A 27,074-nucleotide genomic window follows, 5' to 3' on the forward strand; every position below is an offset into this window, starting at 1 on the left:
GACGTAATTTGACGCAGCGTGTGGCGGTCTTACTCCCTGTAAGGGGGGGGAGGAAAGTGGAAAAGGAGGAAGCAAGATGGCGGAGGCTTCCCAGCAGCCGGGACGGTATTTTTGCCACTGCTGTTCGGCCGAGATCGCGCCGCGCTTACCGGTGAGGAGGGGAAAGGAAGGGTCGGTGGTGATGGTAATACCGGAGCTGATTCGTCGTCAACTTGATGTTCTCCTGATAAGCTGGGACTGCAATTCCCACCGTCCCCATCCAGCATGGCCGTTAGCCTGATGGCTGAGAGTGATGGGAACTCTAGTTTTGAAATATATGGAGAGTGTCAAGTCGCCGAAGGGTGATTTAATCCTTTTGATTTTCATTCCGCTTTAATTTCCCCACTTGGTAACCCAAGGTAGACTAGCCGTATACGTGGAGGATCCACTGAAAGTGGGAGGTGGGTGTCGGTGCCTTTCCAGGTTTTTCCCTAGTAGTCTGCACTTCCTCTCACCTGTTCCTGTTGCTCGGTGGGAATAATGGGCCTTTGAATCCAGCACATGTGAAACAAGCCAGGCTGGGGGAGACTGGTTTCACTTTTGATACACTGTTAAAACAGAAGTGGTGAGTCTGTAGGCCTCCAGATACTTGGCTCGAGCTGCCGCTGCCTATTGAGGGCATTGTGGGCAGTTTCATTTAGGATTCTCCGAGACTCATCTGTTGACATTTATTTCATAAAAATGGTATCTCTCAGAACCAAATTGCTGCGAGGGCTGCTGCAGGAGAGAAATCCCCTCACGTCCAGCTTCCCGCTAAGAAATTCATCAGTATCAAAAGGAAAGAAAAAATCCTAGAGCATAACGAAAGGTGGGGCAACTAAGACAACCTTTTTATATATATAGCCTTAGTACTGGACATAGGAAAATGTGATGTATCTTAATGCATCACAAATTGAGCACAACCCAATAATCTAATGCCCTGCTAATTAAATGTAGTCTTAGGCAGGATGAATAAAAAGTTTAATTATATTCTTACATATTATATCATCTATGTATATTCAGGGTTGTTGTATGTATTGCCTGCTTCATCATGAAAGTATATAATTAATCTAATATTTTAAGAAGTATGAGATGCCTTGTTGGTTGCAGAAGGCTAACACAATTACTTCTTCTCTGGAATGTCAGGTATAAGTAGCTTTTATCCCAAAAATGTTACTGTTTAAAAATAGGAAAACTGATGAGAAGTTTGGAAAATGGGTCATTGGAGGGTGTAATTATTTTAGCTAAGGTGAGTTGATTGGATCATAGTCAATAATTTCGTTTTATTTCTGTGTTAAGATTCATGTGGAATTCCATCTTTTAAGAAAACCATAGATGGAATTAAAGGTAATCAAGATAGTGAAGGGTTTGGAAATCAAGTGTTATGAAAGACTTGGACTGTCATTCCAGAGAGCAGGATTGAGATAAGCAGGTTGAAATTAGAAGTATATTTTTACCAAGAATCTATAAATAATAAAACACTGTAGCAGTGAAACTCATGGGCTACGGAAGCACGGTCCAACTTTCATTGAAAGTATTGAGAAGGAGCTTGAATTACATGGCTACCTAAATACCATCTTGTTTGATGTTTCAATGCTTTTCGTGTATTATCTCTCCCTTTTACCCATGAACACAACCATTCAGCCTTGCTTGTCATTTGCATTGTAGTTTTCAGAGGTAGTTACCTCTGGTTTGCTGCTGAGGGGATAAAATAATGGAGGATAAGGGTTGCCTTCTGGTCTATTTTGTGGACTTCCTTTAGGGTAGGCATGTCAAACTGCTGGCCCACAAGCCAGATGCATCATGCTGAAACCGTGCCCACCCCATTGCTGGCAATAGAGAAAAAGTCGTGATAAATCACGCAATGTCACGTGACATTGCGAGTTTGACATGCCTGCTTTAGGGCATTTGTATGACCATGGTGGGAAACAGGATGTTGAACAGGATGGACTTATCTTGGTTTCAGTCAACAGGGCTTCTTGCTTGTTTTCTCAGTTACACCTATTATCCAGGATGTTTTTTTTAAAAAAACAATGTTCAGCATTTGAGGCTGAATTCACCTTTAGCTTTCATGGTAAGTGGTCCTCTCCTTTTCCTTTTAAAAGCCTGTTGGCTAATGGCTGTGGATGAACTCGACTTCCATAAGGATGTATCTGAGTGTAAGAAGAGCCATGGTAGATCAGAGCAAGGTAAGCCCATCTAGCTCAACCCTTGATTCCAGTGGGAAGTCAAAAACCCAAACATGAAACAATATAGCTCTTTCTTATACATGCATATAAGAATGTATATACAGGCTGTTGAACAAGCAGGCTCAGTTTAGTTTATCCCACTTACTTGTTAATAAGAAGACCTGGTGCATCCTAAGAATATGCGGAGGCCTTCTAGATCAGATTAAAGTTCCATCATATGCTGCTCCAAATTTGAACCAAGGAACCCATGTTATGGGGCAGTATAATGTGTGCTCACATTATTTTCTGCTTCATGCCTCAGTATGGCATGTAGAGTGACATTGACTTCCAGCATTATTCCTTCAGTCAGGGAATTCTGGAAGTTGTAGTCACAAATGCCTGGAGAACATCCTATGGCAGGGATCTTCAAATTCCTCAGCCAGCGTGCCAAGTTTGAAGACACCTGTCCTATGGAGATGTAAAGTTTATGACTAGAAAATTAGCATGAAATACTTTTCTTTGATAGGCAGGTGTTGTGGATGAACTCAAGCTACATCTGTGCTTCTATTGCTTAGAACAGTGTTTATCAACCTTAGCAACTTTAAAATGCATGAACTTCAACTCCCTATGCCGACTGGAGAATTCTGCCAACATTGAGAAACACTGGCTTAGCCTTAGAACAATAGTGCTAAAAGATAGTTTTGTTTCCTTTAATTTAGTTTCAGCCAGATGCTTTTGAAGAGATCAGAGAGTATTTTTTTATAAATGTTTTCTTTTCCCAAATGTTTAATATTCAGGGATAGACTTTGGCCCTGTATTCTATCTTCACTACCGAAGGCAGCAGCTGTTCCTAAGCTTGTGGTCCAGTTGAGTCAGAGGAATTTGTGAGTGGAAATGGTGCAAGCAGAACAGCAGCCGAAGGCTGAGTGGGAAGGATAACTGCCAGGGTGGAGCTTAATTGCAAGGGAAGATAGATAAAGATATGTTCTCCTTTGAGTCAAACTCAACATCAGTGTGGTGTCTTTGTCAACAGTGCAGAAATGCATTGTTGCCTCCTTCCAGGATGTTTGCAGCTTTGGGATTTCTGGTGGTCTCCCTTTCAAATACTAATCCAATATCTGATCCCACATAGTGGAGTTTTTACTTGGGTGCTGCCACCTAACTGCCTGTGAGAAGTTGCAATGGAGTTAAAAACAGATCCAGAACCAAGATAGTAATTTTCAGTATTGACAGTTCTTAGGTAGAAATGTTCACAAGAAAAAGAGATGGCATTCCCGGTGATACTCTGTGGAACAGGACATTCCCAAAATATCCTAAGGTCTCCGCACGTCATTGGTTTGGAAAGATTTTAAAAACTTATATTTTCCCCAAGCTGGTGATGAAAATGATTGTGTTACTTCTCTAGCATTATTTTGTTTTTACTATGATTAATTGAATGAGTCTAAATTTATTAGGGTTTTTTTCCCCAACATACTTATCTGTAAATGTTGGATTACAACTCACATTGGCTGGATTCATGCATCGTGGCAACCTTGATGTAGTTTACTTAGTTTCAGTTTAGTGTGCCATGTAAACTCTGCTATTAAGGTTTGTAATGATAGGCTTTCAGCTAGCATGTGTACACCCAGCCAGTTATACAGTTTATGAAATAAGTTAAGCAAACAATGATCAGTGTGCCCAACCCAGCATATTGGGAAAAGTTAGAGAAAGGCATCCGCAGCTCATCCAGATTGCCTTCAGAGACAGAAGCCTTGGTGGAAGTGTTAAGGATGAATTTTCATGTAGCGGAGCCAGCCTTGGGATTTCTCCTAGGAAAGCACTTTGCCCAACAAGGTGTTTGGAACCAAAAGACCTGAAGCTGCAACTAATAGCTAAGTGTTGCATGGAATACAAAATATGACTTGTATGGGATCAGTGGTTCACTCTACTTTCATTTTGGTCAGTTAGATGCCTTTAGACAGCCAACTTATATGTTTTGGGACCCTAGTCTATTTCTACTGTTGTATCTGACACTTGCGGTCTGGAAGCTAACTTTCTCTGGAACTTGAATTTGTATATAGCTGTTATAAGCTATTTTCTACTTCCCGGCATTCCTCATAATTTTTGAAACCACATTAAATGGTAGCTATCACCACATCTTGAGGCAGCAATTGATGTCTTGGGTGAAGGACTGGTATTTGTTTTTTGTTTTTTTGTTTTAAAAAACAATGTTTCTCAATCTTGGCCACTTTAAGATGTATGGGCTTTAATTTCCAGAATTCCCTAGCTAGCATGGCTGGCTGAGGAATTCTGGGAGTTGAAGTCCACTCATCTTAAAGTTACTACCGGTATGAAATACTGCTTTAAGGAGAAGCACTCTGTCCTTAAACGACTCCTCCTAAATATCACATCTTTTAAGGGGGGGGGGATGTAGATGTAGAGAATAACTTGTTCATTTTTCTTCCAAGGACATCAGCTTAGCTTCAGGAGATACTGAAAATATGACTAACACAAACCTTTGATACCTGAGAATATCAGCCAGGCTATATGTACCTGAGTCCATGACCTGATTAATAAAGCATGCTAAGTCATGTGGTGGTTTGCAAACTGCAATGTGATAACTACATTCATTAGACTTGCTGAACTATAGAATTCAAGAGCTGAAAAGGATCACTGGACTCTTGAAGAAAATCTGCAATTTAGTGCAGGAATCTAAACTGAAGCATCTTCAGACTATAATCTAACAGGTTATATTAAGGATTAACCCAACATGTCACTCATTCATTCAGTGTACAAGTGGATTCACACTTCGCACTATGCTTGATGTTTGCTTAGTTTGGATTAATGTGTTGTTCAAACTCAGCCAGTTGCAGACAGTGGTGTAGGAATCCAGTTTGAGTCTTGCACTCTAAAGCTAAACCATTTCATTGTTTGCTAGATTTTTATTTAACATGTTTAAATCTGTTGGTTATGGTTTATAAACCTTGGGTTCTTACTTGAATGGATTAATGTAACACACTAACCCAAAAACAAACCACCCATATTGTCTTCCTGCACAAAATATCATGCTAAGTAGGCAAAATACAAAATGGCTTATATTTTGTTGTGAATGTAAAATGTTTAAAAAGCTTAGGTCAGTGATATACTTTCCTTAGATTGGATTAACATATTGCTAAAACTCAGCCAGTTGTAGGTCATGATGTAGGAATAGGTATAGTACAGTTTGCCTCTTGCATTCCCCTATCTGCCCACTTAGTGATTGGGTTTCTCATATGTCACTTTTCCATAAAATGTTTATGTGGTGACCACAGTTAAATAAATCATGATTTAGCACTATATAAATCCCGCCACAAGCTGATTTCGCACATTGTGCTAAATTATAACACAGCTTGCTTTGTTTTAGTCAAGGGTCTTGTCTGAATCAGATTTGTGGGTTTTAAACCATGTTTTATAATTTATCTCAAAGACTATTATGACTTGTGTAACGAACTGTGGTTAAGGCAGACTGTACCTCAGCACATTGAGTGAATCTTGCAAATATTGCCATCATCATCATCATCATCATCTATTCATTAAGGAAGTCTTGTGTTCAGTCTGGGCAAACTAGTTTCCCCAAGCAGACCGGCTTTCTGCTGCCCTCACCGCCCTTTCAGAGTTTGGTTCTTAATTGTAGCCAAGCAGCTTACCACTTTCACACCCTGTCCACTTATTGGTGTAATCCTGACTAGTCACGGACTTCGTGTCACAGTGATGGCTGTGCTTTGCTGGAGCTGGTTGGTTACCTTCTCCCCTTAAATCCCTCACCGTCCTGTGGTTCCTGGCAACCTGTTAAGCATTCTGTCATCACCCAGCCAAACCTTAGCTACATCAGACTTGAAGAATGTTGGTAAAGACTTACCACTTTACTTTTTGTTTTAGTTGTCATTGTTATTAACCTGCCTTCTCATTGTTATTATAAATATAAACCACACTCAGAATACAAGCCCTAACTTGGATTTTGTCTGCTCGGAGAGGTCTCCTGGTTCATGATCACCTGGGAACACCCTTCCCCAAGAGGGTGCCCTTCCAATGCATGAGGGCTGCTGAGAATTCTGAGAGTTGAGGTCCATTTGTCTGGAGAGCTAGGAGAAAAAAGTCTGCCCTAGATGTTGTGGAAAGAACACCATTACGCGGATGTCCCAAAGGTGCTTTTTTTCAAGAGGCAACTGGACTTCCTTGTTTTTCTTTGAAGACGTTTCACTTCTTATCCAAGAAGCTTCTTCAGCTCAGAACTGAAGAAGCTTCTTGGATGAGAAACGAAACGTTTTTCAAAGAAAAACAAGAAAGTCCAGTTGCCTCTTGGAAAAAAAAGCACCTTTGGGAAAACCATGAGCTGGAGGACTGAGAATTGTCACAGATCATTACATGGAGTTTAGTCAGCTGGGAAGTTCAATCCCAAGTGGGCAAGGTATACATAGCTACATGTCTTTGGAGAGCAGCTTTATTTTGTACATGAAAAGTAAATCAGTGCCTTAGTTAAAGAAATCAAGCAGCCACGTACTATGCATGCTTATTCCAAAGGCAGGATAAGAATGAGCCCTGGGTTACTATGAATAGTGGTGATATTGTCGCATTTGGACACAACAGGAAATTGAGGTCTAAAGGAAACTGACTTACCAGAAAAGAATGGAGTGCTGGTTACTTGCAGCCCACTTTTTCTGCCAGAGGATGATGGTAAGGTAAGCTAGTGAGGGAAAGGAAGCTGATTATTTTATCTCAGCCAAGATATCTAGCTTTTTACTTCCCAGGGATTGTAAATTAAGGTTAGTGTTCAGTTTACAAATCCTGGCTTCTTTGGAGGCTGCAAATTCCCAGCCCGTTTTACATAATATTCTTTTACAAAAAATAGTTTCTATTCAAGAATTTTATGTAATAGAACAAATATTATGAATTTAAGAAAAAAAGAATAAAAGAAAGTGGTGAATAGGAAACAGGAAATAAACTTACCATCTATCCTCCTCCTTTATAGTTAACCACGTGATTCCCTCGGTCCCATATTTTCCCCTTTCCAATCATCAGATCCATCAGTCACCAGTTCAGTTTTCAGCAAAAGGAGTTGAAGTCCACGAGTCATAAAAGAGCCAAGGTTGCCTACCCCTGACCTAGGTGCACACCTCGTTTCTAACCACATCTGACTTACATCTTTCAAGAATAGTTTTATTTCGTTAAAAAAATAGGACATGCCACTGAGGATAATAGTAGAGGGCATTCTATGGTGGGTCAGCTAGAGAAGGTGTGATGTAATATTTTGCCAAGTCCACCTTTCTGTCCCCAATAGCCAGCATTTGGGGGTTTTTTTCCAAGAATTTTATTAAAATTATATAAAATACAGAAGACAATACAGATAATAGAAAGTGTGGAAGGGAAAGAAAAGGGGAAAGAAAGAAAAAGTCCAACTTCTTTCAGCGCAATAAAGTACAGAATAAAATTACAGCCTCAACTTTCTTACTTCACCAGCTTAATAAGTACTAGCTATTTCTATATCAACTAACTATATTAATCAGCAAAACCCAGCGCCGAGGGTTCATTTTTCTCTGTCTTGAGCACAAAGTCCAGAAGCGGTTTCCAAGTAATAGCTGCCATTTTGTGAACACACTGTCTCCCCGATAGCCATTTTGCAGGAATACCCACAATGCATTCCTGCAAGCTCAGATGTGCCCATAATCTCAGGAAGGTTCTGGCAGGCAACTTGTTCTGATAAATCAGAGTTCTTCAGAATGCCAGCCTGCTCTTGCAGGCAAGCCTGCCGCCCAGAGGAAGTTCCTCCCCCGGCTTTTAACCGTCCTTTCACTCTGTATTCAGAAAAAAATGCTTGAGCCCCTTAAGCCAGTCCAAGTGCTTTCTCCTTCACACGTAATTATTTTTAGGTGATACAAGTAGTTCTCGACTCACGACCACAGTTGAGCCCAACATTTCTGTGGCTGAACGAGATGGTTGTTAAAGTGAGTTTTTCCCAGTTTTACGACCTTTCTTGCCACAGTTGCTAAGGGGAATCTGGCTTCCCCCCCTTGACTTTGCTTGTCAGAAGGTCGCAAAAGGTGATCACATATCCCCATGGACACTGCAACCACCATCAATGTGAGTCAGTTGCCAAGCATCTGAATTTTGATTGCATGACCATGGGGATGCTGCAATGGTTGTGAGTGTGAATAATGATCATGTCCCTTTTTTTAGTGCCACTGTAGCTTTGAATGGTCACTAAAGGAACAGTTGTAAGTCAAGGACTACTTGTATTTTAATTCAGCTTTGCTTCTCCTCTTTATCTTGGGAATATAATTTTGCATGTGAGACAAGTATCCACTATGGCAGGGATAGGCAATCTTGGCTCTTTTATGACTCGTGGACTTCAACTCCCAGAATTCCTGAGCCAGCATGGCTCAACTTGAAAACCTCTCCCTTTCCTCTCAGCATGGCTGGCTCAGGAATTCTGGGAGCTGAAGTCCATGAGTCATAAAAGAGCCAAGGTTGCCTGCCCCTGCACTATGGGAACCTCTTCCTGTGTATCTCAGAAAATAGAACCACTTTTAGTTTAGAGGGTTTTTGTTTGCTAACTTTTTAAATATGCAAAAAATGTATATCACTACTACTATGCCAGAGCGAAGTGGTAGGAAATCTGTAAGTCAGTGTTTTTCAACCTTGCTGGCTGGGGAGTTCCACTCATCTTTAAATGGCTACGGTTGAGAAACAGTGCTGCAAGTGATTCTAATCCATCAAAAGTTAGCTGCCAATGGAGGCAAGGTTGGGCCCGTTGAATTGTGGAACATTGAAGTCCGGACAGTGATTGACTGATGCTCTTGCCAGAGACATCCTGGCGGTCTCCATCTTTTACTCCTTGCTGGATTTTTGAATGTAAAGCATTCTCACACAACATTTCCTCCTGTAGGATTACATTTGCCCAAGGTGCGAATCTGGTTTTATTGAAGAGCTGCCTGAAGAACCAAGGTAACAAGCCTTCTTTATTTTTTGAAATAAATGCCTATGTGGGGTAGCTCTGGCTCAGGCGGTGACAAGAACTATTTTCTGTCTGCATGTGAGGGGGTGGATCCACATATAGATCAGTATGATTGGTGGATAAAAAGCTTGGTTTCTTTGTACTGAAAACTCCCCATATCTAGAAGATATGCAAAGCTGATGAGGGTCCTTAGCCAAAATCTTCTTTTCCTTAGAATAACTTTCCGTCATCCTTGGCCACAGGCCAAGAAGGAAAAACTCTGTTCATTTCCCAGCATTTTTGTCCCCTTCTTCCTGGCCCACTTCCCTCAGATGCCTTCATGAATGATCTCCCTTGTCTGAAGTTGGACGTGATCAGTGCTTTTTTGTAATTAAAAAAAAAAAAGTGCCGGAACTCACACACATTATACAACCCACCTTGCCTACCTTACAAGGTTTACCTTTGTAGTTGGGGGGGAAAAAAACTTTCAATTTTTAGTGTATCTGAAAGACTAGGATTTTGTTCAAGGTAAGTTAATGCTATTAATGTTACCATGCACTGTGTGGCTTTAAATTATAAGAAGGCATTTTATTAATCTTTTGGGACATTACCATTGGCATACCCATTTAGTTTAATGAGTGGAAATGTCAGCTTTCTATGTGGAATGAAATTGGCCCAATAAAACAAAATTTGGTTGCTTGTAAAAGATTGAATTATTTTTATGAAGTTGTCAAACAAGGTGGAAAAATTTACATTTGGAGTTTAATATGGATATTGACTTGAAACAAATTAAAGTTGAAACTTTGTCAGTGAACAGATTACTTTTAATTTACCTTTAAGTTAAACCCAATTTAATAAATAGATCTGATTAAACCTCTACCTTTACATCTGATTAAACCTCTACCTTTACATCTGACCAATACATTATATAGTCCCATTCGTCATCTTCAGGCTGGTGTTTTCAGCTTCGTGCTTTGAGCAGCACGAAGCTGAAAACACCAGCCTGAAGATGACGAATGGGACTTCGTCGAAACGTCGCCAAGACACTTCCAATTTTACGCGGGAGAAAACCCGAACAACCAAAGACCTACATATATATATATATATATATATATATACACACACACACACACACACACACACACACACACACACACACACACAAATTTCTTTTTCTGACAAAGAATTAAAGAATTAAATTGGGAGACTAAGATGGCCATTTCGAGCTCATTCTGCTCTCTTCAGTTAGCCACATCCTTTATGGGATTCGAACCTGGACAGTTTACATACTAGGCAGTGATTTAACCACCAAGCCACAGGCTCTCCTCCCTCTTTGCCAGCTGAGTCAAGGGAGTATATGCAGGAAGTTTTTCAGACAGATGTCTAATTGATTACACCTTGACATTTTTTAACACACACACATATATAGCTTCCACGCCAGTTGTCTTTCTTTCCTCTCGCTTTGCTTCTTTTTAACCTCACACCCCACCTTCTGTAAGGGAGGGCAAAAGGCTCACTCACCCTCTCGTGAAAGATGGCTTCCATGTTTATGTGTCTCCCACTGCCACCATCAGCTTCCACACCACATGGTCCGACCCAGCCAATCAAGCCACGCTCTGTGGCGCTCCGGCACCTCTTGGCTCCTAGAGGAGGCAGACATTGCCGGAGGGGTCCCTGCTCACACCGTACCGCCAGCAGAGCATTTGCAAAAACAAAACGAGGATAGGAAGGGAAACATAGGAAAAGAACGCAACTCTGGAAAATCCATCGAAAAAAAGGTGCTGGAACTCCGTTCTGGTGTGTTCTATGACAAAAAAAAAAAAGCTCTGGGCATGATACAGTCTTATTTCCTCAGTTTGTTTCTGCCACACATATTTCAAGGAAAGAGTGGCACACAAACTGATTAAACGTCATTAGCTGACTCATATCTGGTGCAAGTTGTATGCTTAAGCAATGCTAAATTTGCAAGATCAGTTTAGATCCTAATATGGGTAGTCCTCCAAATGCAGCTAGTTGCTTAGCAACCATTCAAAGTTATGACCGATCCCCAAGAGGGGACTTAAGACCTGGATGCGAAGATCTGGCAATTGGCCCCTCTCAATGGTCATGTGACCGAACTTTGGTCGCTCAGCAACATGTCCACATTTGCGGGTGTCACATAACTGCATTTTATGTCTGCAATCTGCTACTTCTGGTTTTCAGCAAAACTGCACCTATACCAAACCTTTGATTTGCTTAACAACTGTGGTCATTTGTTTCATGGCTGTGGTGGTTCACTTAATGACTACTACAAAAATATGCTAAAATAGGATGGTTGACATATGACTTTAATGGGCAAATTCCATTATGTTCATATGTCAAGGACTGCTTGTATCCATAACGCAACAAATGACTTGGCCTTGATATCAGCCCTTTGATGTAAAGGAGGTCAATAAAGAGGCTCCATAAGAAATGCTAAAACTCTCCTAATGCAGGCTATAATTGTAGAATCTTGAAAGCCTGTCTCCCCTTATTTCCCTCTTGGACCAAAGAGAATCAAGGTGGAGTAACCTTGAGTTTCTTTCTCACACTTTCCCATTATCTTGGGCTAAGCTCATATTTTTTTCAAGGCTGTATTTATACCTTTTTACACTGAAACTTCCTGCTTTCCAGGAATGCCCTCTCTTTAGAAATGGTGGTGCCGATAAAACCTGCCCTAGTGGTAGCTTTGTAATTGGATGTCTATGGAGCTTCTCAGTCATCCAGGAGGTCACAGTTGTCCCAAAGATGCCTTTCAAAAGGCAAATGAACTTTCTTGGTTTTTTTTCTCCTTGGAAGTGTTTCGCTTCTCATCCAAGAAGCTTCTTCAGTTCTTTTGAAAAGTACCTTTGGGACTTTGCAATTAGAGTTGAGGTCTCCTGTGTGGTTTATTGACTTATAATAAGCCTTCAGAACCTCTTTTAATCTCTGTCAGGAACTGTGTCCCATTCTTACATCAAAAATAGAAACTAAAAGTTAAAAAAAGGGGAAGTAGGTGTACTACAGAGATAACCATCATCCTCCAGTGCAATCTTTATTTCTAAGTATGTCGGGTGGGGGGGGGGCTCATGGACTTCCTTAGAAAATCACAAATTGCTGCCCAGGGTTTTGCTAAAGAAAAGGACATAGGAGACTTCTGTGTAGAATTTTGTAGCTGCTTCTGTCGGCAGCCCAGAAGGTGAGAACTTCCCAATAGTGCCCATCAGCTCAGAAAGGTTGGCAAATTCTTCTCTTCAAAATCCTCTTGTATATCACAAGGAAAAAAAAAATTGGGGGGGGGTCCCCCTTATATCTGACAAAGATGATTTGTTCTCCCCCAGTTTTAGAGTGAATTGCATGGAAGGGTTTGTATCTTCCTAACTTTTTGGTGAACTCCTCGGCTGTTATGACTTCTAACAAGCCCTACATCAGTGGTTCTCAACCTTTTTAATGCCGCGACCCCCAACCGGTCGTAAGTGGAGGACTACTCAACTGGTGCAGCACCCTTTGCAGAATGGGACTTTTGGCGGGCTCAGCAGGGCAGAGAGAGCCTGGACAATTCCTATTGGCTTTTGAAAGCCAATAGAATTAGACTCTATTCAAGAGAGTCTATTCTATTGGCTTTCAAAAGCCAGTAGAATAAAAGGGAGTAGCACAGCTAAGGAAAAGGGGGAAAAAATGGCGGACTGCGTTGTTTGGCGACCCCCGTGAAATGTCGTTCGACCCCAAATGGGGTCCCGACCCACAGGTTGAAAACCCCTGCCCTACATTCTGCCGTGTGCTCATTGGCAATGTTAAATTTTATATCGAGGCTCTCAATCAAGAACTATATTACCATTGTTGTCTGCTATTTTTGCTTTATTTCCTTGTTAAAATAAAAGCAGATTTGAATTTATTCAAGTTAAATTCAACGGTTCCAGTTCCATACTAGGACCATTCCTGTATTAGGCCAGCTCAAAAGTCGCCAAAAGCACACTTTTAATTTGACCACAAGGTTGCAAAAACCTGATAAAAGAAGAAGAGGTAAAAATGCCTTAATGTTGGTGGCAGAAAGGATTTCAGGAGGGAATATGGGAGGAGGCTGCAGACATTTAAATTAGCTTCTGCTCCCAGCTGGGATGGTTTCAGGTGTTAACCTGGTTAAACCCCTGGGATTACCAGCTTCAGATTGCAGTAAAATAAATGATACTCTTCTGCTCCTTCCTTTCCCAGTAGATAAATACATTTAATTAAAACAGGTCTATTGTATCCTCCACAACAGGTACACTAGAGCAGTTTTACACCTTATCAGAGGTACAATAATATAATTTAAGTCACTGAAAGTAAATCTCCTTGTTGGCAGGAAGGGTTTTTCTTCTGAATAGCTTACACAGCATGCAGTATACATAAAGCAGGGAAGAGAAGATTCATCCAGCAGCAGTTATTTCTCTCTCTGCCAGGAACATTTGGCATGTGTGGGGCCCTGAAAAGGAATTTAAAGCACAGCCTCATTTATCTTTTATAAGTATAGTGTTAGGTGCTGCTGAGCCTCCGGTCCCACTGCACAGGTTCACCACCTATTTAAAAGCAGAAGAAATCGTAAGACAAGGAAGTTGAAGAGAAGGGGGAATTTTTTTTCCCCCCAATTTGAGAAAAAACTGAAAGGTAGGTTACTGAATGAAGAAGAAATGGAAAGATTAAAAAAAAAAAATCCACGTAGAAGGAAAAGAGAAAAATAAATATTGGCAATTTTTTTTCCCCAAAAGAAGATCTATTACAGATTGTTTCTATTACTCTTATAAACCCAACACAAGTTACTCATTGTATTATTATTATTATTATTATTATTATTATTATTATTATTATTATTATTATTATTATTAAATTTATTTGCCACCTGCCTTGCCACAGGGCTATTCTAGGTGGTTCACAACCATAAGCAATGAAAAAAAAGGAAGTTTGAACAAACAAAAGTTAAATAATAGAACAATCAGACAACAACAATAAGAAAACACATTGATATTTAAACATATTTAAAAAAAGACCTTATCTATATTGTGGGTTTTGTTTTTGTTTTTTTAAAGAGAGAGGCACCTAATAATGTACAGTTTCCTTTCTCTGGCTTTAGTTCTTGTCTAGTATTCTCAGAAATTCTAATTTCCATCTTACTTGGCTAATTTGCTTTTTTTTTTTTCTTAACCTGTTCCAGAAATGTTGAAAATGGGTCCAGCTCTTCAGCCTCGACCAGTGACCAGGCCAGACATCCGTTTGAGGTGAGTTCTTTATGCATAAAATCTCCATTCAGTAAAATGAGTATAAATACATTGATAGACAATTAAGAAAACCCACAAAAGGTTTACCCAGGATCTTTATATCTTCCCCCTTTTTCTTTCAGAGAGAGGTGAGAGATTCCAGGGTCCAGTCCTAAGAGAGACCCTGCAGTTGGGAAAGGAATGGAGAGTATCTGTTAGGGTCAATGGATGGTTTTCTTTTTGCCTGCTGAGAATTCAGTGCAGTGCCTAGAATCCTCTTCAGTCAGACCACTGTTTCTCAGCCTTTTTCACTTTGAGGTCTGTGCACTTCAGTTCCCAGCATTGCTGGCTGGGGAATTCTGGGAGTTGAAGTCTACACATCTTAAACTTGCTAAGATTGGGAAACACTTGAGTTAGACTAGGGGTAGGCAACCTTGGCTCTTCTGTGACTCGTGGACTTCAACTCCCAGAATTCCTGGCTCAGGAATTCTGGGAGTTGAAGTCCACGAGTCATAAAAGAGCCAAGGTTGCCTACCCCTGAGTTAGACCAAGCCAAGCGTTCTCAGTTCCCTGGAGCCAGGCTGCTAGCCATAGTGAATCATCCATCCATTGTGGATTGAAAAGTATTGTTCTTTCAACTCTGCTTCAAGATTTGCAGCACAATTAGACAGGCTGGCGACTGTAGACACCACTAGCTCCACGGACAGCTCACTTGGCACCCAATCAGACTCCTTTTTTAAATTTCAAGCGTAATGCAGGAAGCTCCTACAAAGAAGAAGCCTCTAGCACTATATTTATTTCTGTTAGTGCCTTTGGGCCTCACTGGCAGAAAATAGAAATAGAGGATCCATCCCGGGGCTTTCAATACTTAGCTATGCAGAAGAAACAGAAAAAGGAAGTTAGGTTGCTAAGGAGAGTCCTAGAGAAGATGGCAATGGAAAAAAAACATTGGTAGATATTTTGGGATTGGCAGCCATTTTGTAAATGGGCCACTTTCTTGCCATGGCAACCATTTGATGAGAGTGCCTGTGATTATGTGCTTCCAAAATTCCAGAGGTGCCAGGGTGGCTTTCTAGAGCTAAGACTGAATGGCAGAAAGAGGCACCCGGATCAGACATTTGGAGTTTCAACTTCCATAAGCTTCAGACAGGATGAATAATGGTGAAGGACTATGGGAGTTTTAATTCCACAGTGGAATGATGTCAGCTTACCTGTCCCCCATCACAGGCAGTGCTGGGCTTCTGGCCTGTCTCCACATGTCATCTTTCTCTATTCTAAGCAGGTTTTTTTTCCTGTCTGGCTCTTTCTCTCTCCTTTCTAGAATGTGGATCAGCCCCTCTTCACCCTCCCGCAGGGCTACGGCCAGTTTGCCTTTGGGATAATCGATGACAGTTTTGAGTTCCCAGCCTTTGGGTCCAACACACAAACAGAAGATAACCGCGATGCTGAGAACAGGCGGGAGAGGGAACATCAGTCTCGGCACCGATATGGAGCCAGGCAACCTCGGGCTCGTTTCACCGCACGACGGGCGGCTGGCAGACATGAGGGAGTCCCCACACTAGAAGGGTGAGGACAGTTTGTCCAACTCTGATGGTCAAGTCATAAGTGTCACTTCTTTGAATATAGGTCCTTTAAAACCATGGAAGTGGATTCCTGGTTCATGTTGACTGCTGATTCCATTTGGATGTGGGAGGACAGTAGTTTGGGGAGTGGGTCTGGGGGGTCTACCAAATTAGTTGGAACTGCACTGTCCATCAACTGGAAGGGCCACACCAGGTTGGAGATGAAAGCTCCTGTACAATTACAAGATTAAGTTGCAGTTCTTCCAGAATTGAAGAATTGGACACTGCACATTTCTCCAGCCACCATTTGGAGGTCACTATAGCAGGGGTCTCCGACCTTGGCAACTTTAAGACTTATGGACTTCAACTCCCAGAATTCTTCAGCCAGTATGAGACTGAGGAATTCTGAGAGTTGGTCCACAAGTCTTAAAGTTGCCAAGGTCGGAGACCCCTGCACTGCAGCATAGCCACTGTAGTTAAGAAGGCAGCTAGCAATGCTTAAGTGATAGATCCATATGTTACTTCAGGGTGAGATTAGAAGAGGCAGTTTTGAAAAATATGAGAAGGAAATGCTTTATCCAAGAGCAAGCTTATCCTCTATTGCTTTAGAAAGATCTGCACTTAAGAATAATAGGATCATTCGGGGGTCCCCTTTGTAATAGCAGCAGCACCACTAGCTTCTTTCCAGACCAGGTTGAAAATGAAAATAAGCGTGTTGAGAAGAAGACAGAATGGATGCTTTAAACCTTCAAGAGTCTGATGGGGCTCATGTATCCCTTTAAAAATCCCAAAGTGGGAAAATCAATCCAGGAGGTAGCAAAGGCTAACCATTTGGGGCCCAGACCAGTTGGTTTTGGACTTGACAGATGGAGTGATGGGAACTTTACACCAAGTCTTGGAAAATAAAACAGAAAGCAGTTGTAGATGAGTGCCTTGCTTATGCTCTCCTGGCCAGAAAAAAAGGACAAGCATGAGCTGAGATGATTGAGAGAAACCTGGGACTAAAAGGAGGAGGGTGGTATGTTGGTTGGGTCAAGGACAACTTGGCTCAGCCAGCTCATCGCCGGCAGCTCACTGCTAACAGCTCACCCACCACCAAGTTGCTTCCGCCAACTCACCAGTGCCAAGTTGCCGCAGGACAACTCAGCCAACTTGTCACAGACAACTTGCTGCGGGTGGCTAGAAGGAGAGCTGGGTGAGTAAGTGGGTAGGCCAGGGGTAGGCAACCTTGGCTCTTTTATGACTTGTGAACTTCAACTCCCAGAATTCCTGAGCCAGCCATGCTGAGGGGACAGGGAGAGGTTTCCAAGCTGAGCCATGCTGGCTCAGGAATTCCGGGAGTTGAAGTCCACGAGTCATAAAAGAGCCGAGGTTGCCTACCCCTGGGGTAGGCAGAGTGAAAAGCGGTGGCTGGGGGCTTCCCATTTTCACACACACACACACACACACACACACACACACACACACACACACACACACACATTGCTGCGGCCGCTGTTGCACCTCAGCTCTAGGCCGAAGAGGCCAAGGAAGGCAGCAGCAGCTAGAGGCATCCCATTTTCACACCTCAGCACAGTGGGGAGTGTGAAAATGGGACGCCCTCAGCCGCTGCCTCTTCCCAGCTACCCACCACCCTGCCCACCGTCATCACCACCATACCTGACTTCTTCGGCATGGAGCTCAGCACGGCAGCAATGGTGGGGCTGTGAAAATGGGATGCTCTTGGCTGCCACACTCCCACCCGCAGCCGTCCCTGGTCTCTTTGTCCTAAAGCTCAGCAGCAGTAGCAGCCCCAGGGGGTGTGAAAACGAGAAGTCTCTAGGTGCCGCCACTCTGGGCTCTGTGCATCTGCCTGCCCACCCAGCTCTCCCTCTGGCTGCCCGTGGCGAATTGTCCCCATGGTGAGTTGGCCGTATGAAGTTGTCCTACTGTGACTTGGCAGCAATGAGTGAGCAGAGGCAACTTGGTGGCGGTGAGCTGGCAGCAACAAGCTGGCCGCGCTGAGTTAGCTGCACGTAGTTGTCCCATTCTGATGTTAGTTATATGGACAATTTATTTATTTTATTCCATCTAGTGTTGCCTAAGTTGAAGCAAGTCTGCTGGCTCATGACACACCAAACAAACTAAACTAGAACAGAACAAAAATAACAACAAAAACAAAACAGGATAAAAATCATAGAATTCATTCCCTAATAGTGCCCCTAGTACAGATAGTTTTTGACTTAACGACTGCTCGGCTAGAAACTGTTTGAGTTACGGCAGACCTAAAGAAAGGTATTACGAGGGCTGTGAAGTGGTATTAAGGCTAAGTGCTATGGCTACAACTTGGATTTGAAGTTCCAATGACCAGCCCCTCCCCTTCCCCTGTGATCACATGATTGCGTTTTGGGTGCTCGACTACCAGCCTGTATCTGCAGCCATTTGCAATGTCTTGCAGTCATGTGACCACCAGCTTTTACTTTCAGTTTCCAGCAAAAAAAAGCACCCATTGGAAACGATGGGTTTTGCTTAGCAACAGTAGCATTTGCTTAACAATTGCAGATTCGCTTAGCGACTGTGTGGTGATTTACTTAACGCAGAAAATGTAAAGTCGGATCAGTCACATGATGACCCCCTTAATGACCGGCACAATTTAAAACCATAATTCCAGGCTCAATTACAGTTATAAGTTGAGGATTACCGGTACTCTCTTAAAATTCCACATATTCCTCCCATCGCCCAGAAATTGAGGAACCGTCAGCTCATTCAGCAATTCTCTTCTCCCTGCTCCAGAATGCCTCAGATATTTTATTTATTTATTTATTTATTTATCTATCTATCTATCTATCTATCTATCTATCTATCTATCTATCTATCTATCTATCTTTTGGCAGAATTATCCAGCAGCTGGTCAACGGAATTATAGCACCGACCACGATACCAAATCTCGGAGTGGGACCTTGGTGAGTCGGTCAGAGCATGCTTTAGATCAATGTATCTCAAGCCTAGCAAGTGTAAGAAGTATGGCCTTCCAACTACCAAAATTCTGGCTGAGTGGGGAATTCTGGGAGTTGGTCTACACATCTTTAAAAAAAAAAAGAAGAAGTGGAATTCTTAGGCTTATTCTAAGAATCCTCCAAAGTCAATAAACCTTGACCCTCTGCCTCATGGCAGCCAGCCCGTTCCAGTGAAGGCTTAACCGTTTCCTCCTGTCCTTTCTTTGTTTTGGTGCTTTCTATTTATAAAGGGGAGTCTTGCATTCAAATCCCATGGACTACGCTTGGGGCGCCAACGGCTTGGATGCCATTATTACTCAGGTACAGCTGGCTGTGTGTAGGGCACATCTCTTCCTTTGGAGGGGCAGGGAGGGGGGGCAGAACGGTGGCATACGGAGGGTTCAGCGCTTAGGACCCTCACGTTCTCTTCTGTGGGCTCCCACTGAGATACAGCTTAATTCTAGGAGACTCAAGTCCCATTAGCTAAAGGGAAACTCCATGTTAGGGAGGAATCCAGCCCCTGGACTTGTAGTTCGAGGCCAACAGCAGAAAGCGGCTGTAGGCTGTAGCCTACAAATCCTGCTTGTGTGGTTTGTGCAGGTACTGGGCTAAAACCAGGGAGGAAACATAGAGTGTTTACTAATGGACCCAGCTTGGTCTGTGCAGCAAATGTATATAAAAACTTTATAACTATATACAGTTAACAGACACGACCAAGGTGAGATCCTTCCAAGTATCCATATTTTGGTTAATACTACTTACAGGTAGTCCTTGACTCAAGCCATTCATTTAGTGACTGTTCGAAGTGATAGCACTGAAAAAAAAAATGACAATTTTTCATACTTAACGACCGTTGCAGTATCCCCGTGGCCATGTGATCAAAAGTCAGACGCTTGGCAACCGCCATGTATTTATGACAGTTGCAGTGTCCCAGAGTCACGGGATCCCCTTTTGCGACCTTCTGACAAGCCGTCAATAGGGAAGGCAGGTTCATTTTACAGCCATGTCACTAACTTGACAGCTTGCAGTGATTCGCTTAACTCTGACAAGGAAAGTCGTATAATGGGGCAAAAGTCATTTAACGGCTGTCTCACTTAGCAGCAGAAAATTTTGGGCTCAGTTGTGGTCCTCAGTCAAGGATTACCTGTATTAATGATTCTTATCATTTGGTTAGTATATAAATAATTTGGCGGTAACTGTGTACATGTCTCCCATCAAACATTTGGAGTTAGAAAGCGGATGGGAACGGGAGGTTTTAAAGCATGTGGGGTTCTTGTTCTGAAAAATAGTTTAAAGCAGTGTTTCTCAGCAACTTTAAGACAGATGGACTTCAACTCCCAGAATTCCCCAGCCAGCCATGCTGGCTGGAGAATTCTGGAAGTTGAAATTCATCTATCTTAAAGTTGCCAACTTTGAGAAACACTGGTTTAAAGGAGGCTGAAACTTGGGTTTTGTAGAGTGGCTCAGTAGAATGGAGGCACTTTTGAATGGGACAGCAGAAGCCTAGCCTGAAAACTGGAGGATTGGAAGTGGTTGTGCTGATTGAGCATTCTTGGCTAGCGCTGTCCAAGCTCATCTTGAGGAGTTCAGTTGGTTTTTTGATCATAACTGAGCTTTTAAGTTTGTGACCTCTAGACTGGCTCCTAGCTGCTCTCGCCATCTTTATTGGGTGGGTAAGTAGCTGCAACAGGCAAAGGAAGGTTGCTGTTACATTGCCATTAACAGGAGGCTGCAAATTTAGCTGACCCTGGTTATCCTGATACCCAGGCCTAAGATAGTGTGGGTGGTGGGGGTGTCGTTTTTAGACATGGACTGCTACACTGGGGTTCAAACGGGATGCTGAGACATTTCCCCCCCTCTCCCCCCCCCAAATGGACAGGCGGGAGGAAGGACAGCCTTTAAGAAGAATTAATTTTAACCCTGAATTTATTTCAGCAGGCTGACCTTCTCTGAGCTAGGAAGTTATGAAGGATTTGGCCTGGGTAATTCTTGGATGAGAGACTCCAGGGAATTCCAAGCTTGATTCACAGCCACAATCTGGCAGCAGCATTGGGACTGTTCACTCCTTCCTTTGTCACCCTTTTATTTTCTTTCAGCTGCTGAATCAGTTTGAAAACACCGGCCCACCTCCTGCAGACAAGGAGAAGATTCAGGCCCTTCCAACCATTCATATAACAGAGGAACATGTCGGTAAGGGCTTACTCATTTTTCTGCCTCTCTTCCCCCCTCCTCCTTCTCTCCCCATTCATTCAGAAAGACCTGGATCCTCTAATCAGAGGTTTCATTTGAATAGCGTTATTATTTTTAACAGATTCTGCTGTCTTATTAAGTTTTTGTTGGCCAGCTTTCCTCCTCCTCCTTTGCCCCTTGGTTTATTCTCTGCTTCAGAGTTGGCGGCTTTAAATCCTTTCTGTGGTTGGTAACCAGAGACAGGCAAGGTTTCCTAGGCTCACCCTAGATTAACTTGGAACCGATCTCAGCTTGTTCCTAAAACTTCAGAAGATTACGGCTTTTGTTTGTTGCCAAGGGCCTACAAAACAGAACCACCTTTCATTCTCTTTAATCTTCTCCTATTCACACGGAATGGGGACATATTTCTCAAGCTGAGCCTTGCTCCTTTGACAACAGTGCTGTATTATGTTCAGCACCTGAAGCTGAAGGGCCGAAGAAGACTGGCGTTTCGGCCTTCTGAAAAGAAGTAGAACCGTAAATGTTTTCAGCCATCCAGTCAGTAGGTTGAGAGCAATGTAGGGGTAGTTCTCGACTTACAACCATTTAGTTACAACGGCACTGGAAAAAAAGCGACTTAGGACTGTTTTGTTTTTTTTTTTGCACTTGACAACTGTTGCAACATCCCCATGATTACGTGATCAAAATTCAGACACTTGGAAACTGGCATGTATTTATAATGGTTGCAGTGTCACGTGATCCCCTTCTGCAACCTTCTGACCAGCAAAGTCAATGGGGAGGTTGGATTCACTAAAGAGCCGTGTTGCTAAGTTAACATCTGCAGGGATTCACTTAACAACTGCGGCAAGAAAGCTCGTAAAATGGGCGAAGCTCACTTAACAACTGTCTCGATTAGCAGCAGAAATTTTGGGCTCAGTTGTGGTCGAAAGACTCGCACCTTGACAAAAGGAAGCTTAGGGAACCTGATAGTAAATTCTTAATGGATCCCAATTGCTTCTGCCTTCGTCGTCATTCAGAACCCGTTTTATCTTTTCCGTTTCTATGATTTTCCCCCCCCCCTTCCATTAGTTGCTTTAAATATCCAGGTGATCCTCCACTCACGACCACAAATGGGACCGGGAATTTCCTTGGCCAAGCAATGGGGATGTTAAGTGAGTTGTGTCTGATTTTTACAATTTTTTTTTGCCATGGTTTTTACTGAATTTCTGCAGTTGTTAAGTGATTCACATGGTTGTTAAATGAACCTGGCTTCCACCACTGCCTTTCCTTGACAGAAACTGGCTGGAAAGGTTGCAAATGGCAGTCCCGTTAGCCATGGTAAGTACATGCCCAAATGCCCAAATTTTGATCATGTGACAGTGCGGGGATGCTGCAACAGTCATGAATGCAAGGATCAGTCCTGGCCCTTTTAGTGCTGCTGTAACTTTGAACAGTCAATAAACAAACGGTCATAAGTAGAGGACTACCTATATAAGTATTCCTTGTTCAGCAACCATTCACAATTAGGTTAACGATGAAAAAGTAACTTTGCAACCGATCCTTAACATTTACAGCCTTCACGAGTTTGTAAAGCAAAGTAAAGCTAAAATAAGGTCATAAGCGCAGCTGCTATTTCACTTTGCAAGTAAGAAAGTCGCAGATCCCAGTTATAGTCACTAAACAAGTACTACCTGTAAACAGCTCAGCCCTAGTTCTTTTTTCTTTTCTTTTCTTTTTTCCCCCCAATTGTAGTTTCGGGGCTGGAATGTCCTGTCTGTAAGGAAGATTATGAAGTTGGCGAGAGCGTGCGACAATTACCCTGCAATCACCTCTTCCATGATGGCTGCATAGTCCCGTGGCTGGAACAGGTTAGTTGCCAGGGGAAGTCTTGGGGAAACTGAGCAGAGCATCCCATGCCCACCACTGCTGCCTTGGGGAGGCCAGAGATGGTCCACCGGGGGCCCCTAGGGAAGCCTTGTTTTCTTCAGCCTCCTATGATTTGGACAGTTGTTAATAGTGATGGAGAATAATGGACAGTCTTTGGAAATTGAACAGGGGGGGGGGGAGGACTTTTAAGAGAAGATTTGTTAGCAAAGGGGGTGACGGTCTATGGCAGTGGTGGTGAACCTATGGCACACGTGCCAGAGCGGCACTCGGAGCCCTCTCTGTGGGCACGTATGCCATCGCCCCAGCTCTGCTCCCCCCATGGCCCCCTCCACCAGCAGCCCCCCCCAGAGGAGAGTCGCCCCTGGGCATGGCCCGCGTGGAGCAGCGCAACCAAACACATGGCAGCTGGGCAGCAGGGACAAAAGTCCATTGTCATGGTTCCAACTAATGAAATACAAAGCAATAATATCCAATTAGCAGCATTGACATCCACTCTCGTACCCCATTGCATGCAGATGATGCTGTGGGGCGTGGGCAGAGGGCGTGGCCAACATGGTGCTGCAGGGCTGCCTGGGTGATCTGCAGCGGGCCGTGGAAGTGGTGGGTGGCCCTGTGGGCGGTGTGGGGGCAGAGTGGGGTGGGGGTGGAGTGGGGGCAGGCCAGGGGGCGGGGTGGTTTTGGGGCATTCAGTCTCTAAAAGGTTCGCCATCACTGGTCTATGGCTTGTATGCTGTCTTCCTGCCTCATCCTTGTGTCAATGATTGACACAAGATCATTCCTTTTCAGTGGAACAGTTGTTTTGTTTTAAACAAAACTAAGAGGGAGGAATATGCCTTTGATTTTGAATGTTTTAAAAAGCTTTTCCAAATGCGCAAGCCTTCCTCCAGCAAGGCCTCTGCTAGATTCCCTGTTTCCTTAGAAGCCTAACACTTTCTTTCTATGAGCATCAGCTTTTGGCTGCTGGGACTTTGCTTGTTCCTGCAATAAACCACACTTTTTTTTTTTAGTGAAAATCCTGTCTAGAAATCAATATAGAGCCCTTGAAAGTCATTTTTAAAACCCAATAATTCCCAAAGCTTTTAATTGAAAAGTCAGTCTCAAGGCCAGGCATTAACGGCTTACAGCATGCTAGATAAATCGGTCTTAGTTAAGTCCATTTAAAACAGATGAGTTTTTGATAATCTTTTTGAAGATCAGGATTGAGGGGGACAGATCCTTTGGAACAGAGTTATACTAGAATTAGTGTTGAATTAAAATTAGGGAGATAGAGACTATTTCATCAAACTGTCAATAGTGTAGTTATTTTCCCTACAGATGGCTTTTTAGCCTCCATTAAATACCTCCAGCAAAAAGTTCACAGTTTCTAGAGGCGGTACTTCTGTTGTCAGTTTTGCTTTGTGGGGCCTGTGGTTCACTAATCCCAGTCTGCAATTGTATAATAAACCAAACAATATTTTCCTTTGATTGCACTGCCAGCTGCACAGGACAGCCCAGGTTCCCACATAACTTGGGAAAAGACACGTTGGGTTTTTGTTTTTGTTTTTTTAAAAAGAGTTGCAGACAGGGACCTCATTTGCTCCTGTGGATGTTCTGAAGCACATCTGCCTTTGAAGCGTTGCATTGCCCTTTCAAGCCCATTGTTTTAATTTTTATCAAATGTGCTTTCCTTTAATTTTTCCTTCCCAGGAATACCATCGGCATAGGCCAGGGGTAGGCAACCTTGACTCTTTTATGACTCGTGGACTTCAACTCCCAGAATTCCTGAGCCAGCTATGTTGGCTCAGGAATTCTGGGAGTTGAAGTCCACGAGTCAAAAGAGCCAAGGTTGCCTACCCCTGGCATAGGCTGTGTTCATTTCCAGCATCTTAGCTTTTCTCTCTCCACCACCCTGACCCTTGACAATGCCAAGGGTCTTCTAACTTCAATTATTTTTTCTCCCCCAAAATTCTTAATCGTTGAAGGATCCATTCCAGGTAGATTCTGACTTAATATCAAGCTCCCACCAATGGAAATACAGTGGTAACTCGGTACTCAGTTCTGGGGGAGTGCGGCGAGTATTAAAAAGGACGAGTCCTAAACAAAGTACATGATTTACCATGTAACCCTTTGTTTCGGCCAGGAAGAACTTTCTGTATGTCTCTTTTCCTATGTCACTAACTCCCCAGCATGGCCAACTTCCTGTCCTCCCTCTGTGGCCATCTCCCTCCTTTTGCAGTGAACTTCCCAGCATGGCCAACTTCCTGTCCGTTCTCCACAGCCGTCCCTCTCTTTTTGTAGCTGCGTATCGAGTATTAAACGCTTAGTACTAGGACAACATTTTCAATGCGCTGAGTACCAAATTCGATGAGTTTTGAAGCATTCGAGTACCGAAGTACCACTGTACTCTGTGTGGCGTGTTTGATAAAAGGGACACTGCGGTGCAACGTATTAGAATTAATTCCCAAGGTAGGCAGAGGCAGGAAGACAGTGTTGGTCTGAAGCTCCTCCTATGAGTTGCCAACCTGTGATGTGTTTGCTCTTAAGAGACCCCTTTCTCAGTCTAGAGTAGTTTTTGACTTAACGGCCACAGTAGGACTCGGAGAATTCGTTATTCAGCGGTGCTGTTGTAAGTAAGGTACCACATGACCACAGCCAATTTTACCATCTATTTTGCTGCGGTCATTAAGCATATCACTGCAGTTCAGCAAGATGTCGCATGACTGCAATGGCAACCTCTCCCGCCAGTTTCCCCATTGAATTGCTAGTTGGAAGCTGGCTGGCAAGGTTGCAAAAGGCAATCACGTGACCGTGGGAATGCTCTAACCGTTGTAAGTGCAAGGACCCACTGTAAGTCATCTTTTTAGCACTGTTGTAATTCACTAAACGAATACAGGACTGCCTGTATTTAAGCACCAAGACATGGGCCAAATACCTGTTTTCATTTCTAACATTTTTGTTCTCTCTATCTGTCTCTCTTTTTTTTTTTTTTTGTCTCCACCCGCTTCCCCAGCATGACACCTGCCCAGTGTGTCGGAAAAGTTTAAGCGGGCAGAACACGGCTACAAATCCACCTGGACTCTCCGCAATGAATTTTGCTTCCTCCTCGTCATCTTCCTCCTCCTCTTCTTCCTCCAGTTCACCAAGTAACGAAAACTCCGCAAACAACTCGTGAATCTTTAAAAACAAGCAAAAGAAAATGTCGCCACTCTCATGCTCTTTTTCTAATGTCATAGCCCTTCCTTGTTTCTCCCCCACCACCACCACCAGGGGGAAATCTGTGGGGTGGGGAACGTCCAGTACAGAGCCTTGGGGAGGGCTGGGAATGGGAATCTCCACACTCTCCCCTCCAACCATCATAACTTCAGGACCCTCTTGACTTCACGCTCTCTTCCCTTCTGCCCCCACCCACCCACCCAGCCCGGTGTTTGGTGTTCAATCTTGCATTCTCTCAAGGGACAATGTGGGGGAGGGGGGGGACCTCCTCTCTAAACTGCTGCTGTGCGGACTCTTAAAACCGGCCCGACCTCGCTGTGTGACGAGCGGCAGGGAGTCGGAACGTTGAACAAGCACTGGATTTAAGGGAGATCGGAGTTCCAAAGGGGCGTTCTAAAATGGATTGTCTATATCCCTTTCTCTTTATTATTTTTTTAAATATAATTTTGACAAGTGTTTCCCCCTCTCTTTTTTGCCCCACTTCCTGTCCTGCTCTCAGCTCTCTTTAAGAACTGATGACACCAACCCTTGAAAGTAGAGATGTAACAGAGTTCCTTCTTCCCTTCCCCTCTTTCCCTCTGGGTTTTCTGCTGCTGGAGGAGCTCGTGAGCCTCTTTCCTTAGGCACCAGCAACAAAGGGGGGGGGGGAGGAAGGACAGGAGTGGGGAGCGAATTTAACAATCAGAGCCACTTCCTGACTCTGCACAATTTCTCCCTCTCCCCCCCCCCCGCCACCCTCCCCTGTTACTAACACCGCCCTTTTTGACAAGTCGATACCGAGAAAGGGGTTTTTATAATTTTAAATTATTACTGCTGTTAAATAAATGGACATTTCAGCTCTAGCCTGTGATGCATCTGGGTTTGTGCCTTCAGGAGAAGATGAGATGAAGCAAAAGGCGCTTGTGTGATGGAATAGCTCAAAAAAA

The 27,074-nt window shown here is 43.3% G+C and overlaps 1 protein-coding gene across 2 annotated transcripts; it reads left to right on the forward strand.

The window, feature by feature from the left end:
- Positions 1-26,990, forward strand: RNF126 (ring finger protein 126). 2 transcript variants are annotated; one of them, XM_039334739.1, is made up of 10 exons: positions 47-151; positions 2,124-2,207; positions 9,088-9,146; positions 14,321-14,384; positions 15,685-15,929; positions 18,799-18,867; positions 19,152-19,221; positions 20,997-21,090; positions 22,822-22,937; positions 25,946-26,990. In XM_039334739.1, the coding sequence occupies exons 2-10, from the start codon at positions 2,145-2,147 to the stop codon at positions 26,105-26,107; spliced, it is 942 nt and encodes a 313-aa protein (XP_039190673.1). In that variant the 5' UTR covers positions 47-151; positions 2,124-2,144; the 3' UTR covers positions 26,108-26,990. The 2 variants fall into 2 exon arrangements, with proteins under 2 accessions (XP_039190672.1, XP_039190673.1); XM_039334738.1 differs by lacking the exon at positions 2,124-2,207 and having other exon boundaries at positions 1-151.
- The last annotated feature ends 84 nt before the right edge of the window (positions 26,991-27,074 follow it).

Source organism: Crotalus tigris, unplaced genomic scaffold (genome assembly GCF_016545835.1).
Source record: "Crotalus tigris isolate CLP2741 ecotype Arizona unplaced genomic scaffold, ASM1654583v1 scf7180000017633.3093840, whole genome shotgun sequence".
Taxonomy (NCBI): Eukaryota; Metazoa; Chordata; class Lepidosauria; order Squamata; family Viperidae; genus Crotalus; species Crotalus tigris.